Raw genomic sequence first — 25,986 nt, forward strand, 5'->3', positions numbered from 1 at the left:
CGAGTCGCAGAGTGTGATATATATATAAAAAAATACAGAGAGTGTATTTTTTTTTTTTTTTTTTTTATATATATATATATATATATATATATATATATATATTTTTTTTTTTTTTTTTTTTTTTTTTACTTGCTGGTAAAATATGTAATTATTTGATCTTTTCTACCCTTGGATGTGTTAAGCATGCCAGCGTTACATTGATTGTGTTCCTACTTATTATATCCCGTGTAGCTGCATAACAACAATCATTGATCTGTGATGAAGAAAACTGCTTTCCCCATCAAATGATACATGTTCTAGTTTACATTTCATTTGAAAGTTTGTAATTTTGCATTGACTGATAAAACCACTGTGTAAGATAATGTGTAAACTTTCAGAAATGTTTGGAAAATATGAAACAATTTCACATTTTTTTTAAATTATTATTAATATTTGTCTCATGAGGAATCATTACTTGCTTGTTTTTTGTTTGATGAAGGTTTCTGGAGAGATCAATCTTCATTGTCATTAAACCTTTACGACAACACTGAGCAATACTGCATCTTTAAAATAGTGGGACATGATGACTTTGCAGTGACATCATGCTTGTTTTACAGGAGACAAGCCACTGGGTGTTATTGATTGGATAGGTTTGCATCAGCTTTGACTGAACATTAATAGGAGTGACAATTAAAAAAACGGTTTTTGGTTGATGAAGGATAAATGTTTCATGAGGGTTATTCAGTCCAGTCACAGTTAAAAATAGTTCAGAACATTGCATGCTTGTTTTTGAATTTCACTTCGAAAGGCTGCATGTAAATAGGTTGATCGTTTTTGTTCTGGTAGTTCCTTTCTGAGTTTTATCGCTTGTTATAGCTCTAAACTTTGGTTTTAAGTTATTATTATTATTATTATTATTATTATTATTATTGTGTTCCTTTTTTAAAACGATCCATAGCTATAATGGCTCTTCGTTGCATGCTTTATTAGTGAAAGGGTGTTTTCCTCTGTTTCTGTTGTCACTGGTTGAGACGGGACAGTTTTGTCCTAATTTGCATATTCCCTTGTGTCTCATTTGTTTTGTTTTTTTGCTTTCTGATTGGCTCTCAACCCCAGGAGGACCTACTATTCATACTCTTATTACCTGTAAGTAAACAACCAATCAACAACCAGCTCACCAAGCTGCTGCTATCTTACTGGGCGAACTTTTTTTTAGTGGCTAGTTGTTGTAATTTTTAAAGATGCAGTATACTTTTTTCAAGATAGAACACATTGTCAGCTATGACCTAACCAACCAGCCAAACCATCCTCATTGACGCCTTTGCCAGGGTGTGGGTCAGTTCGCTTTCATGCCAGTCATTTCAGGATTTCAGCTTTTTTTTTTTTTTGGTTTTGTTTTGTTGCTTTTATATATATATATATATATATATATATATATATATATATATATATATATATATATATATATATATTTTTTTTTTTTTTTTTAGGAAATCGCGCGGGTGTTTTTAAACAAAAAAATTACAATTACATGAATGTTGAATCTCTAGCAGTGCTAGAATGTATAAAAAGGACTAAAATGATTGAGAATTGACCTTGCCCCTGGTGTCCTCTACATGCTCCAAAGTTGCTCCGAAGCAGGCGTAAAGTCAGCGATAAACCGGGACAACACTGGCCTAAGAGTGTTAATTGAAAAAAGAATGCTGCACTTGTGACTGGTAGCTCTTTGTGTGCATGTAGTCATGTGGTCATCCATCTGTCCATCAACTCACAGGTATCACAATAAAACTCCTCAACGTTTGGATTTCAGCAAACTAGCTTCCTCTGCGGGACTTTGTGTTGGTAGCTCCTAATGGCTCTCTTTCTGTTGTCGTGGGTTCTTCGCTCTTTGTTTGTTATTGTCCGTCACTCGTTGCAACCAAAACGGATCCAGAAACAGTAATTGGTGGGAAAAAAACATATCAAAGTGGCAGTATATTATTATTATTATTATTATTATTATTATTATTATTATTATTATTATCATTTAAATCAAACTGCACAGAATTTAATCACAAACTCAAAATGATGAAAATGTGAAATTTTCATTCTATTTTGATATTGTCATCAATTCTTTTTCTGATGACTGTTGTCTGACAATCTTAAATTTTTCTTTACTTTTATTTCCGTTAGTTTAATTCACTTTTACATATTTATTGTTAGTAAATGAATTACAAGTTTTTTGGTTTATTATATGTAAAATTATAATTTGTATGTAAATATTACTACTTAATGAGAAAAAATTGCTAAAATCATTTTTATTTTGGTAATTTAGGTGAGACAAAACTAATTATGTGTATACATACAGTGTAAGGTACACAACAGTGTCAACTTCAGTAGCTGGGTATGTAATATAAATTATGCTATGAGCGTCTTTCCTCTCATGAACTTATTCTTCCATGTGAGTTCAAATAGAATAAAAAACACAAACAGCCACACCTGGTCATTATTCCAATTTCTACCTCTGCTACATTTCCGAGTCTCTGTTTTTTGATCTTATAGGTTCACTTGGTGTATTGTGGATCATAACTGTATTGCATCAGTTTGACAACAGTCACTGATGGATTTGTACGATCAGATAGAAGAACAACAACTTTCCTCCCAAACATGTTAAAGCTTCGTCTATCAAACAATGAAAATTGTCACTGGGTTGAACTTTTAGTTTGGCTCTTCATTTGTTGTTGTATTTTTGTTTTTTTCTTTTATTTCTTAAGCAGCATTTTTTTTTCCCAGTCGTACTTTTATAATGTTATAATGTTATAATTCATAATGTTCGTTGAGATCATATTAAACTAGTCAACTACCAGTTGGAAGATAACTTCTTTTTGCTGCATTGGGGTGCCAAATATGATAATAAAGGCTAAAAATTGTACAGTACTGTATTTGCTTTATAAAAGATCACACAAAATTAAAGTTTGTTTTTTGTTTTGTTTTGTTTTGTTTTTTTACTATGTGCTTTAAAAAAGTGGGATACTAAGGCATTTAACGACATATTCTCTCATCAAAACACTGATTTAAGGTGAACATGTTTTCCTTTATTGTTTGGAAAATAACCAACTTCACTTTAACATATGAAATTATTTGTCCTAATTCTGTTTGCTGTTGAGTGTAAACTAGTCTATTTATTAAACCTTGGGTTTAATAAATTGATTGGGTTTTGCCAGACGATGTTTAAAATTCAGTGAAAACAAACGTAGAGTTATCATGTCGAGTTCAATGACACGAGATCTGATGACAGGTTTTCATGATGGTACTTGGACAATGAGGATTTTCTGTGGTTTCCATGGGAGGTTCTTTTCCAGTTCTTCTCTTTCTGACCCTTTCATTTGACTCCTGCTGTCCTTGCTTGGTCTTTCCTCTCTCCTTCCTTGCTTTTATTCTGCTCCCTGCTTCTTTTCGTGTTTCCCCTCAGCACTGGCTCTAAACTCTGCATCTTGGATTAGCAGCCCCCACCCCCATGTCTAATTGGGACATCCTGTATAACCATTTAATATATATAATTTTTTTTTGTTTTTGTTTTAAATGCTGCGGTCTGCAGACACATTGCTGCTCTGTAATTGTTAGTCATGACTGACCGGGTTTTCTTGTTCTTCAAACAGGAAACTGGCTAAAAAGCGAAAGGATGCCATTGGAACAACGAGACAGGAAATGACACACATGGTGAATGCAATGGACCGCAGCTATGCAGATCAGTCCACTCTGCATGGAGAGGATCCAATGGCTGTGACATTCATGGACTCCCATAACTACAACAACAGATGTAGGTTTTTAAACTTTGTCTTCTATGAAACTACTAAGTTTTTCATCTATCTATTTTTTTCCCCACTATGCCAGTCCAGGGTTGTAATTCTAAGAGTTAGAAGTTGTGTCCAGAATTAAAAATTATATCAACACATCCATATATACCGGAACTACATGCTGATCTAGCTGATCTATGTAATGTATACTTTTCAATTTCTACACCAAATTACTAAAAGGAATTAACTTTTCAATTATAGTTGAGATCTAAGTTAAATGTTGAATAACTTGCTGTGACTAAATAGTGGTCAACACCATGTTGAATCCATATGTTTACATAAGAGACACCTCAGTTCAGGTAGGTGGAGAATAATTTAGCCCTCACAGACATTTTAAATTACTTTCACACCTTGTTTCCTTCCTTAGTGCCCAATGATCCTCTGGTTCCTACTGCAGTGTTAGGTGAGACTTTGGAAGTTATTGACTGTCCCATTTATCGACCAACATTTTACCCTTTAGAAATCACCAACTGTTGTCATCCATCCCATATGCTTGTTGCCCTGACATTTTTGTCCCTGTGCACCATTAATTAGTTGTTGGACGTAGTTAAATTCTCCCTTAAAAAAAGAACATCTGCCATTTATCCTTTTGTCCCTGATAGGTTGATTTATTCAAAATTTACATCCTGAAAATATTTTTATTCTTTATACCAAAGGTCAATTAGTATTATTCCTATGTACGTTTTTTTCATATTGGAGAATCATATAAACAACATAATTGTTAAAGTTAGTGTGAAATGTCAAAGATAAAAAGAGCCTCATGGTCATCTTTTATGTAATTCGACACCTATCACCAATTTGTATTTGGCCAGCAGCCAAACACTTCAGTCATTATCCGGCGTTCATGTTCAATCACTTCCAGCTCCAAACACGGTTTCTGCTCCCCCGCTGAGAGATATTGATATTCACAGTAATTACCAGCTATCTTCCTCGGAAATCTTTCTACATCCACAAAAAAAGACCACTTTGTACTCAAAAACGGACAAAATGTATCACATCACCAGTGGAAAATTACAGCGGAATAAATCTGTGACACCTCTGCGTCTTTGTTTGAAAGGTTACTGCTCAGTGAATTTCCTGAGCGCCTTTTATAGATGCAACTCTCCAAGTCCTAAATTATGAAATCTGTAGCTTTTTTTCCAATGTGGGTGTTGCTGCAGCTGTGGTATCGCACTCCCAGTGTGCTTGTTTGTGCGGCGTTGACACTGTCGCATGATGTGCCGTTCTGAGATAACCTTAAGGCCTCTACTACCACAATGCCACCAAACTGTGTTAATTAGCTGGTCCATTGCCTCTAATGTGGAGTGAAGGGCGCAGTTCCAGTCTGTCTTAGCCAATCAAGTCACAGTGGAGGATGAAGTAGCAGGAAGTAGTAAATTAAGACACACTGTCAGGTCAGGTTTACTGTAAACTGGCCGGACGACAGCTTAACTAAACTTTAGCAGTCGGTAATGAGCTAACGTGTCCTCAGAGTAGAGAAAAGCATCCGTTAATAAACAAGAGGTGAAGATGTGTTGCGATATCTCGCTAATCCAATGTTGCTTTAGCAATATCTTGGATTGCTAATCTAATATTTTAGCAATCCGACATATTATTAATGGCTTTAGTAATGTAAAGCCATTATTAAGTCATTACCACTTGTTTTCGCTCCTAGACGTTTTGCAAAATCAGCTGTTGAGATCAATTCATTTCTCAGTAACTCTGTACTTCACAATCTTCAAAGTCAAATCGGAGTATCGATGTCGAGAAATAAACCCAGAAAAACTAATTTACTCTAAGTAGGTTTCAGAGCTTTATATGAAATGAAAAGTTAATTAAGTACATTTCCACTGGGTGGCACTGTAGTGGCGTTCAAGCAAAAGAACACTTATTTTCAATATATTTCCAGTTTGAACATTATATTGCATGTTATAACTTTTCATTTTTGCATTCTTGTTTTTTTGTATCATCCATTGTGCATGGATTTGTGAATTTCTTGCAAGCAGATCAGAATTTAATCTGAATGACTAAGAAAGTCTGAATGAACTCTGTTGCTCTTTTTCCTTTTGTGCTGCATTTGCATGTAGTTCCAATCACAGGTGAGTATAGAAGAAAAAAAAATGAACCATGTTTGTTTGTTGTTTGGTTTAAGTGTCACACTTAATAGAGCAATTTTAAATGTATAATTCTTTTTATTTAACTTTAGATAACCTGTCTTGCATCAAAATGAATCAAAAACAAATCCTTCTAGGAATCGTAATGTAGAAATTATAAAGCCATGTGTTTGATTATTCAAAACCTAGCTTCTGTTAACTTTTGTTGTTGTTGTTTTGGCTCTTTCTCTCTGCTTGCAGATGAAAACCACAGTGCTTCTGCAGCCGAGAATAGCAGGCTTCTGGATGTTCCTCGCTATCACTGTGAAGGAACAGAGTCTCCTTATCAGACAGGACAGCTGCACCCTGCCATCAGAGTGGCTGACCTTCTGCAGCACATCAACCTCATGAAAACATCTGACAGCTATGGCTTCAAGGAGGAATATGAAGTAATACTGTTAACTATTCAGTCCAAGAACCGCAAACAATTTTACGGTCTAATAGAAATGATGAAAATTTGCACGTATTAAGAGAGCCAAGAATTCACTGCATTTTTTTTTTTTTTATGCTGTGCACTTTTATGTTATCCAGTTTTATTATATTTGATGATGCATAAGTTGTAAACTTTCCTTTGTGTTGTTTGTGATTCAGAGTTTCTTCGAGGGCCAATCAGCAACTTGGGATGTGGCAAAGAAAGAGCAGAATCGGACTAAAAATCGCTATGGAAACATTATAGCTTGTAAGTATGCAAAATTAATTTCTGTACCTTTAGGAACACAAATTACATATTTGTGAGGATGAAATAAAGAAATATTAAGTTACAAGGACTAAGAGCACGTCTTTGGATTTTTGAATGAATTGAATTGAGCAAAATCAAAACCTGAGTCTTTGGTTTTGACTGGTTTAAAAAATTAAGAGCTTAGTTTTTAAGATGTTCATTTTTAAATTGCTTAAAAAACTAAAATTGCTTTAGTCCTTCTGCACCGTCATTTTTCAGTTAAAATCTGATGCTTAGCCCAGAATGGCTTCAATTTCCAATTTGGTTTAAAAATTATGAACCAAAATAACAAAGTCCTACAAAATACTGTCTCTGTTTTCTAATTCTTATTGCTGTAAAATTTCATTTATAATAGCTTTTACTCAATGACATTTCTTCTCATCTTTCTCTAGATGATCATTCAAGGGTTATTCTGCAGCCCATTGAAGACGACCCGTCCTCCGACTACATCAACGCCAACTACATCGATGTAAGTGGAAACACATCGAATGCTACTATTGGCTCCCAACGAAACCAACGAAACCACACTCCCTCGCTCGTATGTCAGGCCTATATACCTTTATTGCGTCTATCAGTCATCCATCAAACCATTTTATGCATCCAGCAGTGCCAAAATCACCCCACACATGCAATTTCTGTGTTTTTCAAAGATGTTTGTTCTTTTGTCTTATTTCGAGATTAGTTCATCATTTAACACATCCTTTCTACACATAACAAAGGACAATTTTGCCGTTATTTAGATGTAAAACGTTTAATCATTGGTGCACGGGTGGGAAATGTGAACAACGACGTACTGCGACATAGGGATGCAATGTAGCTGGTTTAAGAAAAGAAAAAAAAACACTTTATCTTTATGCCTTTTATTAAAGAATAAAAATAGTAAAATGTAGGAACTTGTGGGGTTTAGATGTGACTAGTGACATTGGTTGTTTTTGAGAACCTTGGACAAATCCAGGTTACACGTTTTCAGGTTTTAGTATTTGACCTTTCCACAGCTAACCAAATGCAGCCAGCTTCTATGTACTCACAGCTTCTCATGCCACACTTATTGAAACACGTAAACCCGATTCAGAAACATTATATTCAAAGTGTAAACAGATGAACTTGCATTATCCATATTCAATTTATTTTCAGTCATCTGCTGGTCCATTTAACTGTTGCTTGGTTGCATGGTTGGCATCTGTCAGTCATTTCCATCTTTTACCTTTTTTTTTTTTTTCCAGTTCTTGCTTCTGCACATGTGTATGTCTTTTAATCATGTCATGCTTTTACAGTGCTTACAGCATGCCTTTCTGTACTATAATTTACTATCATTTAGATGCATGCTATAACTAAAAAGAAACAGAAATTAGCTTGAATAGTATAGACACTCTCCAACCCTTCCTGATACAGCTAACATGGCGGTTGCAGTGTCTTTTCTATTCAGTCTAATTCGCACTCTTAGATCCACTATTTTGCATGTTTATGGTCTTCCATTATGTCAATACAGCTTTTTTTCTGATTGACACCCACTGACATTGTTGTGCTTTCTTTCTTTCCTTCCTCCACTTGTTCTTTCTGCCTGTGGCTTGGGCTGTAGATTTGGCTGTACAGGGATGTAAGTATCACTGTAGATTCTTTCATTCACGCCCCTCAACCTTTTTCACACCAGTCCACCTACACATCCATGCATTGAACTGTCCTGATGTGCATCAAAAGACGATGCAGATCCTTGAGTTGCTGGGGCTTCTGCTGCATGAAAGACTTCGCTTCATCTTGCCCACCTGCCATCTTTCTTCAGATCTTTGTGTATCTTGAAACTTTGTGCGTTGCCCCCAATTTTTCACGACTTCTGAAAACCTAGTTATGGTTTTCATGGACTGATAGGTGTGCATGACATATACAGTTGGGTTGTAACAACATAGCAAAGTAATAATTAGAGGTAAAACTAATATAAAAGACATCCAGCCCCTTACACTAATGCTCAGCTGCGGAAAAAACAAAAGCAAAGTCTTGTCAAGGCAGTGAGAAATATTTCTCCTCCTACATTTCCAGCCAATTAAAACGAAGGTTTGTGGTAAATACATCCAAATATTATCGTAACATATTTACACCAGTGTTGTGCTTTCAGGGATATCAGAGACCAAGCCACTACATAGCTACTCAAGGTAAACAATTTAAGTTCCTGTTTTTCGTGAGATTAATGTCTGTCCACAAAACATATTATTTGTTTTTAAAGAAAAGCTGTCTCTGTGTCTAGGTCCTGTTCACGAGACGGTCTATGATTTCTGGAGGATGGTGTGGCAGGAACAGTCGGCTTGCATTGTTATGGTAACCAATCTGGTGGAGGTTGGAAGGGTAAGTTGCTCTTTTTCTTTTGTTTATCATGTGTAGCAAGGTTACGTTATTTGAAAATGCTTTGTTTTGTTCTTTACACACAAATCTTTAGCAGCATAACATGTTTTTGTTTCCAACACTGGAATCAAATCTATTTATTTTAGCAATAGATCACGAAGAGTGTGGTTTTTGTCATTTCTAACATAATCTTGACGTTTGCTTTTTTTCCAGGTTAAGTGCTACAAGTACTGGCCGGATGACGCTGAGGTGTACGGAGACTTCAAAGTGACTTTTGTGGAGGTGGAGCCCTTGGCTGAATATGTGGTCCGCACTTTCACCCTGGAGAGGGTAAGCCATGTTTTACCTTCGTCACTCCAATTTGAAATTATGAGCTCCTATGATGTTGTTATTAGACACTTTTCACTTTTTGTTATGTGTAACTTTTACTGTAAAATTTTGAGAAGTAAACAGGGTGTTTAGGTTTTTGGGAACCAATTAAAACTTAAACCAGACTTTATAACACTTTGAGGTCATTTAACAGTGAAACTAATCTCCTGAATTTATTATCTTGCCTACTTTGTTTCAATATTCTATCTGCATTCTACTGGAAACATAAATATATTTTTTAATATGGTCGTTTGTATGAAATTCAACACTCAGTGGCACCATGGATCTATGTTTAATAGCTCCAAACTAAAACTTCCTGTGTCTTGTTGCTTCTTCCACACTAACAAAGCATATTTGTTTTCGTTCAGCGTGGCTTCAATGAGGTGCGAGAGGTCAAGCAATTCCACTTCACCGGCTGGCCTGATCACGGCGTTCCATATCACGCCACTGGACTACTTTCCTTCATCCGCAGAGTCAAAATGTCCAACCCTCCGTCCGCCGGGCCGATAGTGGTTCACTGCAGGTATTCATGCAGATTTTTACGTAGTAAACATTACAATGCTGGCCACACTTATTGGCAACCATGGTAAAGATTAACCTTTTATCACAGTGATACAATCTGATTTAGTCCTGAACTTTTTTTGTGTTAGATTATGTTTCTGCAATAAAACAGGAAAAATTTTTACGTATTTCTACAATGAGGGCCAATAAGTGGGTCTAAGCATTGAATCTAGAATGCCTTCTGGACTTGTAGAGATTAAATGAATATTGATTTTGACATTTTAACTATACAACTTACCATCCATCTCCCTGCAGTGCCGGAGCAGGGCGCACAGGCTGTTTCATTGTGATTGACATCATGTTGGACATGGCAGAGAGAGAAGGAGTCGTCGACATCTACAACTGTGTAAAAGCTCTCCGCTCCAGGAGGATCAACATGGTACAGACTGAGGTGACTGCATTACCCATCCTCCATCTGCATCCTCTCCTTAGATTAGACAGAAGGAAACCCTCACCTTCAAAATCAGCCGTCAGCATGGCACAGATGGCTAAGCTGTAGGTAGATATCTAACATTTTCATACACAAGTCACCTCATCGCAGTCAGAACGTAAATATGATTAAATTCTGACCAAATGTGTCTGGAATAAAGCTTTTCTTGATTCTGAGGTCAGATACTCTGCAGACAGTTTGCTTCCTCGTCAGCGTCAGCCTGTTTTAGTTGAACAGGCTCAGATTCTGTCATATCTTAGAGCAGGGGTCCCCAAGCTACAGCCCGCGGGCCAGATCCGGCCCGCCTCCTCATTTGGTCCAGCCCCCTGAACAATACCGGATCCGGCCCGCCTCCTCATTTGGTCCGGCCCCCTGAACAATACCAGAGAGCATTCAGTGTTTTTTTTCCATATATGTGGATTTTTCTTCAACCACCAGGGGGGCTCTTGAGCAAATATGAAACTTAGTTTCCATCAATGGAATATATACTAGTCAGTACCAGTCACCGTTTCGCTCACGATTTTTTTCCATTTGCATGCATTCTGGGTAAAAATCTATCTACAAACGCGAATATGTCGTCGGCAGTAATCCAATTCCCCCCCCCCCCGTCCGTCAACAAAACTTTTCTAAGGTTTCTTTCTCGAAAAACTAAGACCGGCCCCCGATCAGCAAATGGAACAGTCATGTGGCCCTCGCAGGAAAAAGTTTGGGGACCCCTGTCTTAGAGGGTTCATCTGTTATCTGCTTAAAAAGTTTAAAATATACAATTTTCTATGCAGATTGACACAAAAGTAAGAAAAGCCACAACATAATTTCATTTCATCTCATCCATACATCCATTTTCCATGAGTCTTCACTTCACATGCAGCGTCTTCATCCTCACTTTCACCTTCACTTCAGCTTATATGTGTGGGTGTTTCACTTTTTGCAGTATTTATTATGTCTTTCCTGTTTTAAATATTTAACTGTTCTGTGGTTTGAATCTTGAACAGGAGCAGTATATCTTCATCCACGATGCCATCCTAGAGGCTTGTCTATGTGGAGAGACAGCAATACCAGTCTGCGAGTTCAAAGCAGCGTATTATGAGTTGATTCGCATCGACTCCCAGACCAACTCATCACACCTGAAGGATGAGTTCCAGGTAAACTGGGATCTTTTTGCTTTTAATGACAGACCTTTTAAGTTTTTGCTTTTTGTTTAGAAACATGAGGTGAAGTTAGACTTTTTTCTTTTTAGGAGGAAGAGTTGTTGATCAAGTAAACATTTGTTTCATCTATTGTTTGTATTCTTAGGAGCCAGATTGATTTTAATGACCCATGTAAGCATTTAGTGTTGTGTTTATAGTTCTGCTTCTTAAAGCATCTTTAATAATGACATTTTCCTCTCATAATCTTATTTTATTTTTTATTTTTTTCAAATGTCTTGCTGGGAAAGTAGTAACTTCCACATTCCAAATCTGAACAAGTAAAGCAGTAATTGATAAATTGTCACCTAATGTTGTGAAATGATAAAAGTTTAAAATATATGAATAAACTTGTTTGTGTTCACATGCCTAGATTAGGTTGTTTACTAACAACAAACATTGAAAACTGGGTCCGACTTGTTTGTCCAGAGGACATTTAACAGTCAGAGGCTCAACAAAAAAAAAAAATTATAAACAGTTCATTTTCCGCAATACTTATACTTGCATGTACCTGCATTTTAACGATGTGTACTAAGTTTAAATTCATCCTTTTCTCTTTGTTGCCAGACGTTAAACTCAGTGACTCCACAGCCTCAGTCAGAAGACTGCAGCATTGCACTGTTGCCTAGAAACCAAGATAAGAACCGCTTTATGGATGGCCTTCCTCCTGATAGATGCCTCCCCTTTCTCATTACAATAGACGGAGAAAGCAGCAATTACATCAATGCTGCTTTGATGGATGTAAGTCGATGCCTTATCAAATGCACGTGTTGTACAGGAAGGTTGTGTTATTTTCAACTAATGTAGCAGGAGTAGTTTGGGACATGGTGTGGTCTTTTCATAAGACGCCATTGCGTAAAAACTGAAGAGATGTGTTGCTTTTAACACACGATTAAGAAAAGTAACAACAAATCTTTATGTGATGTATTATTCTGTCCCAAACTGCAGTCATTTTTTTTTCTGTTGAAAATGATACAGACTTTTAAAAGACTACAGAGTTTATTAAAAAAAAAAAAAACTGAAACATTTGCATATATTTTCTACAGATATACACACACAGACTCCCCCTTCCTGTTTGTGTGATGCTGTGTTTGTGGTTTTAGCAGCAGAAGGCTAGAGACAAATCCAGGTTCTAAAAAGACCGACCACTAGCTTCTCTGGCCACCACAAAAAAAATAATAATAATAATAATTGATTGCTCTGGCAACGGTTGACATGGCTGTTTCAAACGTACCGTGAGCTAAAATACAACATTGGTTCTGGAGAAATTTAAGGATGAGATCAGTTTATTTGATCGTTTTCAATTGGTCAGAGGCACAAAAACCACAGTAAGGGGTGGGTTGTAGGTATGTCAGTAGTTTCTGTCATTAATAAATTGAAATACAAGCATGTTTGTCTTGATAGAAATGTGGCTTCTCTCCAGCAAAACTGTTGGAGGACAAAATGCTGCAGCCAGTGTAAAACTAATGAGATTCAGATGTTTATATTTCAAATTTTAGTCACTTACCTCTGGCCTCTCTCTAACCAAGCTGTCAGAAGAGTTCCAGGTAACGGGATATGACTTCAAATCTCCAATACTGGATTTGTTTCATGGCTTCGGTGTTGTTCAGCGACCGGTTTCATGTTTTACTCGCAGGCTTTCATTGCGACACTAGAATCTCACCACTGTCATCATTTCTTACCCACCAAAGTCATCCATGCCTCTGTCCCATGTGTAATTGCTCTTTCTCATCCAGAATAATGTTGGGCTCATTTACGTTTCAGCTCAGTAAGTTCATTATGTCAGTTGCAGTAATAGTCAGTTACATGTCAGTGCAGCTGGCATTTTTACGTTGTCTTCTGTGATCTTTGTCCAAGTACACCTGCTGAACTAACTGAACAGAAGGCTAACTGAGTCCTTTAAATGTAAACAGCACATCTGGTCTAAATGTGTCTGCATGCTCCCGACCCGCCGCATGATCACCTGACCAGACATTCCCCTTTTTATGATGCTTCTGCTCCATCTCACACACTGTGCTGCTTGTATTGTGTGTGGAAGAGACAACAGCAGAGAGATGTCAGGGACAGATGTCTGATAATCCTGTGTCTTCTTTTTCTGGGGAAAGAAACATTTCAAATAATCAGTTTTGTCTCTGGCCTGCAGAGCTACCGGCAACCTGCGGCATTCATCGTTACCCAGCATCCTTTGCCCAGTACAGTTAAAGACTTTTGGCGACTAGTTTATGACTATGGCTGTACCAGTCTGGTGATGCTGAATGAGATCGACTTGGCTCAGGTAAAGCACTTTTTGATTATAATAAATGCCCAACAAGCTGCATTTATTTGTTCAACCACACTAACAACATTAGAATAATAGAGGGGAAAAAAATCCCAATATTTAGCAGGAGAAGGGAAATTGTGCTCAGAAGTTCTTATGTCCTCAAAAGATTTCTTAATTTTAATTGTTTTTATTTTTTCCTCATCTATGTTCATACATAGGGTTGTCCTCAGTACTGGCCAGAAGAGGGCATGCTGCGTTACGGTCCAGTCCAGGTTGAATGTATGTCTTGCTCGATGGACTGTGATGTCATTAGCAGACTCTTCAGGGTCTGTAACCTCACCAGGGTCAGTACGCCGATTTGATTCATGTTAACTGGGCTCAATATTTTTTTTCCAAATTCCCCAGCAAACATCTGCTTATGTGTGACAGTCTTGTTTTTTTTTGTTTTTTTTTTAATGTTCCAGCCACAGGAAGGCTACCTAATGGTTCGTCAGTTCCAGTACCTCGGTTGGGCCGGACACAGAGACGTTCCTGCATCCAAACGCTCCTTCCTGAAATTGATACTTCAGGTCGACCAGTGGCAGCGGGAGGGAGAGGAGGGAGAAGGAAGAACCATTGTGCATTGCCTGTAAGTTAACAGCACATCAAATCCTTACATTTAGTTTTAAAAGGACAGGTTCGAGCTCACAATAGTCAGATTTGGTGATTTTTCGGTGGGCAGGTGCTTCTTTTTTTATAGCAAGCAGTAATTTGTGTCAGGCACCATGATAAGTGGCAACACCTGAAACATTTTGTGCAGTTTGTGAGGTCAGAATGTAATATTTTCTGTGTTTTGTAGAAATGGAGGTGGGCGTAGCGGCGTATTCTGTGCCAGTAGCATTGTGTGCGAGATGGCAAAGAGACAGAACGTGGTTGATGTGTTCCACGCCGTGAAGACTCTGAGAAACAGCAAACCCAACATGGTGGATACTCCCGTAAGTTGCTCTTATATTAGAATATGATTAACCTACCTACGACCATCTGAATTAAATGGTCTTAATGCATTACTTTAACTTTTTATTAGCTTGTTTTCCCACGCACTTTAAGTTTATTGAGTATTTGTTTCCATTTTTAAACAGGAACAATATCGGTTCTGCTACGACCTGGCTCTCGAGTTCATCGAGTCGTCTTAAGAGCAGAGAAGCTCACAGGAAAGTGAAGATCCTCTGTTCTGTTCTCGTATTTGATCTTTTGCCTTTGCTTGGTCCTGATTCCCCCTCTGTCGTGTTCTGTAGCATCAATTTTTTATTTTTTTTGGCTCGACAAACGGTGCAATCAAAGTCCGCTCTGTACAGTGTTGTTATAGGCAAAAGGAAACCTTCAGACTTTTAAACAAGAGCGAGACGAAGAGGACTGCAGCAGAAGATGTTAATGCTTTTGAATCTTTATGCTTACGGTGCAGCGTTTTGAGTGCCAGCGGGCTCCTGTATGTTTTTGAGCCCCGATTTAAATGTCAAGCCTCTCGACCACGAACCCTTCCCCATGAACTCGATGCTTTGTGTTGTTACAGCTGCAGTATTCAGAGTGAACTGTAGATGTCTCCCTTCCTTTGCGAAGCTGTAACCACATTATTATTATTTTTTTGGGTTGAACTGCAAGTTAAAGTGGTGCCATGTTCCCATTTTCACGCTGATTTCTGAGTATTTCATCAGTGTTGAGTATCTCATCATGGTGATGTCTGAATATTTGCGGTCTGTAATTTTGTACCAGAACAAGAAACCTAATGTTGCAGCCCAGCCAAACTCTGTGGATGTTTTTTTTTTGTTTATTTCATGTTATTGTCAGGTCACAGTGAATTCTGAGGTTTAGCATCATGATCTTTCACCAATTTTGTTCCTATTTTAAAATTGGTTACACAAAACTGTTTGATAACAGAATATAGATGAAGACTATTACCTTTTTATTAATACGAGTTTACATATTTTATTTTTATTTTTTTCCATTTTGCTAATTGTTGTATCATGTACTAATCTACTGAATATAAATGCTGAAGTACTTTTTCTACCCCAAATTGTAAAATAGACCACTTTTCATCACCGTTATGTTTTGTTTTAGGGCTGGGCCCAATGCATTTTTAATTCATCCAGTTCACAAACAGAGCTTCACTAAAAAACACACATTTAGGCAGAATCTGATCAATCAGTTTCCTCTATTTTAGAAAACAGATTTATAGTTTTGCTTCCGTTTTGGGCCTGGAATGAATTGGAAGTGAACTGACCCCAGGCTCCATTTGTTCTGTGCACTGGTGGCCAACACTTTTTGTTTGAATACTATTATTTTGTAGCTGATGTTTATTCATAAGCCAAAGACTTTGTGTAAATATGTCTATACGGATGAAGCACATTGTTTGTATTTATTGTTTGTTTATTGCATTGCTTGTAAGAACAATCGTTTTTCATTCCACGTTTTCTCCACTGACGGCTCATGGAGACGAACGAACCGGTCGTCTTCATACGTAATCATGGGATTATTTGTTGAGCCTGTCGTGGATCATCATGTCGGATATCACATCTGATCACTTCTGAGTCCATCAAGAATCCCGGATGAAAGCTGTGTATTAAAGCTTTAGGAGTAGGATTCAGTATTTAGGTGAAATCCAGTAGTATTGTCTTTGTTTTCTTTTTGGAGACTTTTCTGTAAAGTTACTGTTTTGTTTTTCTTTTGTGTAAAAGCCCACTTTTCTGTTTGTGGTCAGCAGAACATCGGTGCGTTTGAGTGTCCCTGGATGATGGCCTGCATCCTGATAAGTGGGGATGAGCTGTTTATCTTCATCCTTATGTCCTGTTTAGCTGAACTACAGAGTGATGTCATCAGGCTTAGTTGAAAAAACGCGGAGGGCTGTAATACGTGTACATTTATTGTGCCTAATCATTTACATTTCCAAACTGAAACAAGCATTTTTTTTTTTTTTGGCATTGACCTCCAATGCATTCTGACGGACGATCAGTGTTTTCAGCTCCTTGAACCTGCATTTATTGTGTTTAATCCATGAAAATGCGTCTCTTGAGGCTTTATGAGTTAAACAGATTGAACTTTATTGTAAATAAAAGATCGGATGTTCCACCCTGTTTCTGAAAGCAGCGATGGGTTCAGTTTAAGAACATTTGTTCTATTGTAGATAAAACAAAAATGTAAGAATAAGCATTTGTGCTCAAAAAATGCCGTGGTTTTCACTAAAGAAGTGAACACCAGCCTTCAGTTTTCTTTTTCTACAGATTTCTGATCGGACCCAACAAAATTGCAGGAAATTTAAAGATGCATATCCATACTTTTTTGTTTTTAAATATGTATTATTGGTGTTTTTTGAAAGTATGTACAATACAAAAAAACCTTAATTATTCAGCTTTGGGGACAAAGTAAAAAAAAAAGGGACAGTTTTTTGTTTTTTTTCTTAGGAAGTTGTTGCCCCAAAGAAGAGAGAAAGAAGCTGGTGTCTGGATGAGAGGCCAGTCTAAAGTATGACGTCAATATTCATGGTTCATAATTATTCTTGTCTGTAATGTTTGGCTTCTTTGCTGTAATAAAAAAAACTGTTCTTTAACTAAAACTTTTTGGTTTTTTGATTATCAAATGTCATAATCCACAGAAGATCTTTACAGCAGGTGGGTTTTGGGATTCATTATACCTAAAACAACATAATTACAGGTTTACTCTGAGCTGCTGCTGCAAGACATGAAACTACGTTATTTTTTTTAATACTTATTGAGACCTGTCTCTGCTTAAAATGACAGGAAAGAAGTGCAACACCAATGGAAGTAGACAAGAGGTCCCGCGTAACTCTGGAGGAGTCTGTCAACTTGACAAGCTTTTAGTCATTTCCTCAACAATTCTGTTATCTAATAAAAAGTGGTGAGAGAAAAAAAAATGCGTAAAAAGTCCTGCTTACAGTTTGTCAAAAGCCGCGTGGGTGAACACAGGAAATGTACGAGATGCACTGGACAGAGCTTTTTCTCTTATGTGGGAAAAGCTGTGTAGCATAAAAAATGTTGAAAAGCCAGCTATCACTTTTTGGTAGAGTTTAGTAATTGTGTGCTTTGTAATGTAAAAAAACCCCCCAAAAAACAACAGAATTCTATGTTATGTATGATAAAAAATTCTCAGAAGAAACGTCCACGTCTGTAGCTAAATGGCCAAACTGACAAACTTCTGGTTTGCTACCTGCTATAAAAAAATAAAAAAGTGACAAGTAGTGTTGTTTTCTTCAAAAAGTTTAATTTGCATAATTATTTACAACAGATGGTTGGTAGTACTTAGGAGGCAAAGTATAGTAAGTCACATTCATAAAGCAAAAAAAAATTATAAAAACTGTTGGAACAATTTCAAAACCTTGCATTTAGAAAAGAAAATTTACATTTAATTTTTAGATGAACAAATCTAGAAATGAAATAGTCATCCTAAAGTAATCTTGCAAACACAAACTGATCTGTAGACTGCTGTAATACTGACCAGCAATGAATCACTAATTAATACAATCATTTACTATCCTGCATGCTATTATAAAATGTTGACAAAGAAACATTAAACAACCAAAACAGGGTCAAGAGCAGAAAATAGTTTTAAATAAATTAGGCCTAAATTATATATTTATATATGTATATTTCTGTACAAATACTTATTTGGCATAATGTTTGTCCTCATTATTGATATATTTAACAATTTCAAAATAGAATTAAGCTCACCACAAACCTGTATATACTATCTGATGGTTTTGATCTCATTTTAGTTTTTTTTTTTTTTTTTATACCCATAACCCACAACACATTTCTCCACCAAAGGCAAACAAAACCGTGTCTGCTCTATCTCTTCGTAAAACACTGAAAAATATGTTTTCCTTATTAGTTTCATATTCATACACAAAATATATCCAAATTACATAATGTGCAATTCTGGCAGAACTGTTATAATATGACTAGTATTAGCGCCCCTCAGAGTCGGTGCTGGATTTGTACATTTAGTCAGGCCCATTGCACAGATGGACACTGAAGCTGCAACAGAAAAAAAAAAACCCAAATATAATAAAATAAATCACACGAAACAAACTTGTGGATATTAATCCTAATGCTGCCTGGTGAAAAGAATAGTTTGTCATTTCAGTGTTGATCTTTGACACCACTATGTCTTGTGCGGGAAATATTAAATTAGCACCTCTCCTAGCTTAGCATAAGGACTTGAAGCTGCCTAAATTGCTAGCCCTTTCAAAAGCTAACCTACTTGTAGAGCTTTGGTCAAAAGTTGACATGCAGTCGTCGTGGATGTGGCTTTTAATGACGTGTTTGAGTCGTTCCTTTCTCCGCCATGAAAAAAAAAAAAAAAAAAAGTTAAACAAGAACTGGGTGCACAGGTTTGAATTTATCGTAGATTTGTTTATAATCTTCACAGTCAAAACTATACGTACAGTTTCACATGCACTGGCACCGATATTTGGCAAATGATTAACATGTTGCACCTTGACCACCTTTGAGTACTTTTCTAGATTTGTGGATTAACCCTTCAAGGCGGGATGTGTCGGCGGCGACACATCCAAATTTGCAGTACCGTAATTCCGCCACACGTAGCGCTATCTGAAAAATTCCAACGGTTTCTGAAAGGGGAGGCGTTGCCCTTTCCAGCAAGTATCGGGTTAATACGGCAACTTCACAGCTGCAGCTGCAGAGAGGTAATTAATCCGGGGGGCACTCGTTTTATAGACGGCATATTGCGAAAATAACTTGCTGGATATTGAAAGTTCCAGTTGTTATCGATACATGGGTAAGTATATCATCTCACAGGACATTTAAAGAACTACTTACAGTTAAAATAAGGAACGTTTATTTAGGCAGACGCTTGAAACTCACCCAGAGCTTGTCTTCAAAAGGCATTGATGTATGTAATGCCATCAAAGCACCATCAAAAAAAAAAAAAGAATAGTTCAAATAAACCACTAAAAGCTAAAACATAATATGATGAGTTTAGGCAACCGTTTGACTGATAGTCTTTTTTTCCACATTGTTGAATGGCAAGTATTGGTTTTACATGATTGTATTTGTTACGTGGTAGGCTAGCAATTGAAAAGAAAAAACAACTTTCAAACAAATCAATAACTTTTCTAAGTTCACAGGAGATGTGTTTAACAGAAGTCTTTTCCGATTAAATAAAGTGAAACGGGCAAACAACCTATTGTGACAAACTATTCTTTAACCAGCTAAGGAATCGTCAAACATTCCTCTGACTTCAGAAACCAACACAAAAACATCTGTAACGTTTAAATGAGGGTTATTGCTTGAAAGGCAGAAACACTCATACATAGAGATGAGGTTTACATGAGCCTCACAGTAAATGTTCGCATTTGCTGGATGCTTGGGAAAAAAAAAAAAAAAAAAGTTCTGATGTCATCATGTGAATTATGGAAAACAGAACAAGAATATTGCAGAGCAACAATGTTGGAAATAATGAAAGTTGAATGAGTTTACAAAAATCCTCAAAATCGTGAGCGGAAACTTAACCGAGTAGTTGAGAATATGCCGTTATACACTGCTGATCTAAAGTTCATGTGCACTGGATGGTTTTTGGTGTTTACTAATTAGTCAAATGTCAACATAAAATAAAAATAAAACCAACACGTAATACAATAAGATGGGTTAGTTCAGCACCTTAGACCTTCGTGAGGTTTAACTTCAGTTAAATGATCTAAAATGTGGTGCTTTTGATATGGATAAAAAACATGGGTAGCAACTCTATAAGGACATATTCTTGTGAGTCCTTGAACGTCATTGTAAGATATTTAAATGTTAAGCTTTTTATATATATGTGTGTATATATCAGTGTAAACTAAATACCAACTGGCAGATCGACTGTATCCCATTCTGGTTGTGTTTTCCTTCTGATGCGTTCATCACAACGTACGCGGTGCCTTTAGCTGTCTCCCGTCATGGAGTTCAATCTGCACAAGAGGCCTGCAACCTCAGCCACCCTGCAGAGGCACCGCTGCATAGTACACAGGCATGAGAAAGCGTTCAGGTGGAGCTTACAACCGCTCCTAAAACACTCAACCGTGAGGTAAATAGCTCCAGGCCAGCCTGTCTGTCACTGTAATAAAATACTATTGCACTTTTTCCAGCTGGTCCAGCCTCCAACTCTGGTATGCACCGAGATTCCGAAATGGGCAAAACAGAAGGTGACGGTAAAGACAATTATGAATGGAAAAATATATTCTGAAACAATTACCTTCCTTTGATTGTTTTTTAAAGTGGTTTTTATATATGGATCGAAAAGTGTTTTTAAATCGTACTAACAGGTCTGAACCAAATTTGCTTTTCCTTTGATGTCTTTTGTGCTAAATCAGGACAACTGAAGCAGGCAAATATAAATGTCGTTCCACTTTTTAACTCTGTGATCCAACCGAGCATGTCGTTTCCAGCCCTTTATGAAAGTACAAACTCTAAAAGGTCTTGCAGTCCTTTCACAAACCTCAAACCAAATCATTTGCTCAGTCCTAAGAGAATCAAACTGTAAGGCACCTGAGGATTTTGTCATGTACATAGTTGCCAAACTTCTAAGCCCCGTATAAAATGGTTGAGAGAGCGAGGGAAAAAAAAAAAAAACACTTAAAAATAATGGTACGAAAATGGCACCGTGATATTATAACGTCCCTGCGAGATACTACAAGAAACACTTTGTGTGATTTCCGATATTGTAATTGTGTATCTTATACCCCTTACAATGTATTACTGTAGACGCGTAGTCGATTCCAACAGTGTCCCTGTAATTTCTAAGAACATCCTGGTGTCAGGACTTCAGTCCAACTGTGAAAGCAGCTGAAGTGACATGATTTTTTTTTTCCACTCAAAAAAAACACAAAAAAAAACACTATGAAGTTGTGAGTGTATTTCGAGATAATCCTTATCACTTTGCTGTTGCGTCTCAGTCCCACCTCTTTTAAAGTACCAGAACACAGTGTCACGAAGGAGGAAGGATAACGACAGATTTGACTCATACCAACTGTCGCGCGAGTACAACAGAAACGTGAATTTAAAGCTGCGAGAAGCTCAGTTTAATCTTAATTGAATTGAAAACCCGCACTGGCGATGACGACCGCCAGATCAGCAGCAGTAGACACGACGGAGTCACAGTTTGCAGTCTGTGGGAAGTAGACTTTGTCTGACTTCTGTCAGGTGGAAGAGCAGTTAGATTGTAAAAGTAGCCCGTCGACCGTCGCTCAGATGAGATCAAAACAACTGTGGCGTTTTCAGAAGACGCTTCCTTCTGCAAGATGAGTTGAGATGTTGATAAAGACAATCAGGGAGGAATGAAGATGAAAGACTAAACGAGAAGTAAAAGCTTCTGGTGACGGTAAGAGTGGCAGCTGTGATCTGAAAAACCTTTTGCATAAGTTCTCACATTTTAAGGGAAGCAAAACGTGTTCATTGAAGGTCTTGACCAAATTGTAAAAACATAATGTGATAAACTGTAAGTATTTCACACTACATTGTTTTAGTGTCTAATTCAAACATAAGAGACACAACCAATCTCAAATGAAGCTCAAAATAATTGAAAAATGGCATCGTGTGTTTGGGTTTTTTTTTGTTCCTCACTATCACTCTAACATAAATCATTTTAAGCAAAACAATAATGTTGGAAAAAAAAAAGCGACCTGCGAAGACTAAGCCCTTACCATCTTAACAGTTTATTGTACGTCTATAATGCACTGGACTTATAGAGCAAATTTATGCTGCTATTCCTTTATTCTATCGTGGGCACACATCTATAAAATATATTAAGATAAAGTTGTTTTCTTTTTGCTTAAATTAGACTTTTAAAGTAGTTAACACAACCTGAAATAAATAATTTGTAAAGATGTTTGTTATAATCATATTTATAAAGTATATACAGACATGTGTGTATTTTATTTGGATTTTATGTGATAGACCAAGACTTTGTTTTAAAGTAGAAGGAATGTGATTTGTGGGATTTTTAAACAAATAAACATCTGAAAAACATCCAGGTCATTTTCCATCAAATAAATACAGCCGTGGAAGGATTGTTTGTGAATAACAATTTTTAGTTGACTTTAGGTTTTAACTAGGCCTTATATTGGAAATCATAATAACAGGGCTGAATACAAATGTGTGCCGATTTGCAGATTTTTTTTGTGTAAAATATACTATCCAAGGAACATCAGGGGTGTACATACTTCTGTAAAGCGCTGCAGCAGAGTTAATGATATATCTGAAAAAGTTCAAACTTTGTTTTAGCATTTTCTGTGAACTCGCTCCAAACTTTCTACGTTCTAAAAATATACACATTAATGCTACACTTTTTTTTTCTGAGTTCAGGCTCAGTATACCCAGTTGCTCATTTTATGAGCTAACAAAATTCAACTCGTTAAAAAGTAAATAATTCGTTTGCCCTACTTCATGCTGGAAATGAAATATGCGACAAATGAAATCAAAACACCCTGTCATCCCGTTGTATTTATTTGAAATTTTTGCAATCGCCAGATGTCCTGGGAAGATTTTTTATTTTTTATTTTTTTGCATCAATGTCATCTCTACATTCATCAATGTTTTTTGATAAGGCCATAGGGTAAATGTTTCGCGCTCATCCTGGAGTAAAATAGTCCAGCTCATGCTGAGCCCCGTTCCCAGTAGATAATTAGAAAGTGTCGTTATCCCTCTTGACTTTTCACCACCTCAGACAGAGAACGCAGACTGCTCCCCACCGCTGGACGTGTTAAGATTAAAACGGGAAACACTTTGGACCGAACATGATCACGGCGGCGATATAAGCATTTGTTTTAATTACCCGAGGTTGGACTGGCAAATGGAGACGAGTGGGAATGCGCCGGAAGTGTGAGAAAAAAATAAAAACATGAACCGTGATGTATTCTTAATTTTATTTTAGAAGTTGTTGGAATGTCAAAACCTGTTTTCCCTCCTGCTCAATAATAATAATAATAATAATAATAATAATAATAATAATAATAACATTGTTCTTCTCAATAAAACTCCCTTTCCTTTATTCTGGGCAACAATCTGAACTAAAACAATAGTCTCCTCATTTAACTCACTGAAAGCAACAACATTGCACAATTGATTGTGTCTAAAGTCACACTCGACCATCGGGGAGACATGTTAATAAATCTCAGTGTAAAAAGCACTGTGTGTGTTTGTGTGTGTGTGCGCGCGCGTGTGTGTGTGTGCGCGCATGTCGGACTGGGTGAAGGACAACAGTTTTAGAGTAAAAAGCAGCACCATTTATTATAGTAACTGAATATTGTTAAAGTGTCATTTGCACCTGTTTTCCCCTAGAACTACACAAGCAGATCAAACGAGAACAGAAAGTCAGATGCAGTGCAGAATGGAAACTCTCAGCTAAGAAATATTACTTAATAATCAGACAGACGCTCTGTCATGTCAACCGATGCCTGTTATTACCGGAAATAGTAAACGTGTAGCATAAACTCTGAAATTGGTCTTATGATAGATACTGTACGTAGAATTAAAAGTGTTAGAATCATAAAAGTTGACTTAAGAGCGACATTAATGCCATTTAAAAAAAAGGAAACAAGGTGCAATTTCTACAACTTATATATAGACATATATATATATATATTTATATATGAAATTCTGTAGTAGATTTTTCATCTCTGTTCTTGCAATTCAACTGCAACAATATCACATGAGCGTCATAAACTACATTTCCCTTGGAAATACAAACATGAATATTATAAGGTGCAAAATGCATTGGTTGAAATAACCTTTTTCAGGCTGTGTAAATCTTTTTTTAAATTTTTTTGTTAATAATTCATATTTGTTCTGCAGTGGAAATGTGGACAGCAGCTAGTAGTAATTCACACATCTTTAAAAAAGTCCTAAGACTGAATGGTATTGCAGGGATGGAAATGATTTTTGGATGGATTCTTTAGTGTTATTCTATTATTTTTTTTAAATCCTAGCCAGCAACAATGGTTAATGGCTGCAGCACGACTGATTAAAGGACGATCAAAGAAAAATATGTCAAGTATTTGCCACATCAACCATGGCAAATTGAACGCTTTATTTTAAAAAGTCAAACTTTTCTTCAGGTTTTCACCTTATTAAAAAAAAAATAAAATAAAGAAAAAGCAAAGAAATTTAAAATTATACTGCAAAGAAATAATATGGTAACGAATCACACAGGGTGCTTTAGCCACAGACCGTTGTTGCGAGCAGGGAAAAGTAGCGGTTTGTTTCTTTGAAAGGGGGGAAAAAAAGTGTTTTCGTCCTTTGACACAGTTCGGAAACAGCAACAATTTAGATGGACCAAAAAGGCCAAAATAAGTCTTAAAACTGATTTAATTCGGGCAGCTGTTGTTTTACTTTATGTCAGCTCGTTCTCAGCCATTGGCAAATGCCCCTGTGATCTTTAAGATACACTTGGCAAAGGTAGATCTTGTGGACATTAACAGCCTCTGTATTTATAATGTTTGGCTGGCGCTGGGCGACTTTTAGCTGAGGAATATCAAATGAAAACTGAAAAAAATTGTTTGCTGTATCATTTTTTTCTCCCCCAGATTGTTGGGGTTTAAAAACGTGGTAAAAAAATCAGACTCCCGTGCATTTTATCATTCATCACTGTTGTCATTTATGCAGATAAAAAAAAAAGGGGGAGGGCAACATTTTGTGTTAAAATCTTTGCCCAGTGTACTTTCTTTTCAGGGACAGCCAGGACAGCATGTAAAAAAGATTCAGCAAACAGGAGACAGAGGGCAGATGTTGTGCCGCGACCTGCTGGTGTCAGATGGAGATGGACTACAGGAGCTAAGGAGGATTGTGTGGACCTCAAAGCCGCGTTTGGGCCTCTGGGATGTAGATCTCAATGCTGTCCGCCCTCTCCGTGGCTGAGTTCTGTCTGAAAGAAGCTGCTCGTTTGGCAGCCATGAGGCGTCTGCGGGCTTCCTGTCGCTGGCGGTCCTGGAGGTCGAGAGAGCGCTCCCTCATCACACCACCACGGCCCCTGGCTGGCCTCTTTGGCAGAGGAGGGGGCCACTTTTGCTCCTTGGGACACATAGAGAATTGATTACATCCCTGAAAATAGTCCCTGTTTATTACAATTAGAAACAGCTTGTTTATATTCTGTGGTGCAATCTTTGCATCCTAATGGGAATTGCTTTTTTATCAACATCTT

The 25,986-nt window shown here is 37.0% G+C and overlaps 2 protein-coding genes across 22 annotated transcripts in view; one reads left to right on the forward strand and one right to left on the reverse strand.

The window, feature by feature from the left end:
• The window catches only part of ptprk (protein tyrosine phosphatase receptor type K), a 112,766-nt gene extending 95,383 nt beyond the window's left edge, over positions 1-17,383 (forward strand). For 2 of the 17 annotated variants that reach the window (XM_015057183.1, XM_015057215.1), the window contains 21 exons: positions 1,096-1,125; positions 3,618-3,778; positions 4,183-4,218; positions 5,882-5,893; positions 6,149-6,336; positions 6,539-6,626; positions 7,058-7,203; positions 8,245-8,262; positions 8,776-8,812; positions 8,905-9,002; positions 9,213-9,329; positions 9,737-9,891; positions 10,185-10,320; positions 11,352-11,501; positions 12,111-12,284; positions 13,073-13,090; positions 13,687-13,818; positions 14,022-14,147; positions 14,268-14,431; positions 14,642-14,777; positions 14,922-17,383. In XM_015057183.1, the coding sequence (XP_014912669.1) occupies positions 1,096-1,125; positions 3,618-3,778; positions 4,183-4,218; positions 5,882-5,893; positions 6,149-6,336; positions 6,539-6,626; positions 7,058-7,203; positions 8,245-8,262; positions 8,776-8,812; positions 8,905-9,002; positions 9,213-9,329; positions 9,737-9,891; positions 10,185-10,320; positions 11,352-11,501; positions 12,111-12,284; positions 13,073-13,090; positions 13,687-13,818; positions 14,022-14,147; positions 14,268-14,431; positions 14,642-14,777; positions 14,922-14,975 (2,176 nt within the window). In that variant the 3' untranslated portion in view covers positions 14,976-17,383. The remainder of the gene's footprint in view (positions 1-1,095; positions 1,126-3,617; positions 3,779-4,182; positions 4,219-5,881; positions 5,894-6,148; positions 6,337-6,538; positions 6,627-7,057; positions 7,204-8,244; positions 8,263-8,775; positions 8,813-8,904; positions 9,003-9,212; positions 9,330-9,736; positions 9,892-10,184; positions 10,321-11,351; positions 11,502-12,110; positions 12,285-13,072; positions 13,091-13,686; positions 13,819-14,021; positions 14,148-14,267; positions 14,432-14,641; positions 14,778-14,921) is intronic. The other 15 variants (XM_015057207.1, XM_015057231.1, XM_015057192.1 and 12 more) reach the window with 14 other exon arrangements.
• A 7,227-nt stretch (positions 17,384-24,610) lies between these two features.
• LOC106962735 (disks large-associated protein 2-like) overlaps positions 24,611-25,986 on the reverse strand; it is a 98,450-nt gene continuing 97,074 nt past the window's right edge. For all 5 annotated transcript variants that reach the window (XM_015057340.1, XM_015057323.1, XM_015057314.1 and 2 more), the window contains one exon: positions 24,611-25,856. In XM_015057340.1, coding sequence (XP_014912826.1) covers positions 25,641-25,856 — 216 coding nt within the window. In that variant the 3' untranslated portion in view covers positions 24,611-25,640. The remainder of the gene's footprint in view (positions 25,857-25,986) is intronic.

The sequence above is a fragment of the Poecilia latipinna genome, unplaced genomic scaffold (genome assembly GCF_001443285.1).
Source record: "Poecilia latipinna isolate Pla-1442-1.1 unplaced genomic scaffold, P_latipinna-1.0 Scaffold61, whole genome shotgun sequence".
In the NCBI taxonomy this organism is placed as follows: domain Eukaryota; kingdom Metazoa; phylum Chordata; class Actinopteri; order Cyprinodontiformes; family Poeciliidae; genus Poecilia; species Poecilia latipinna.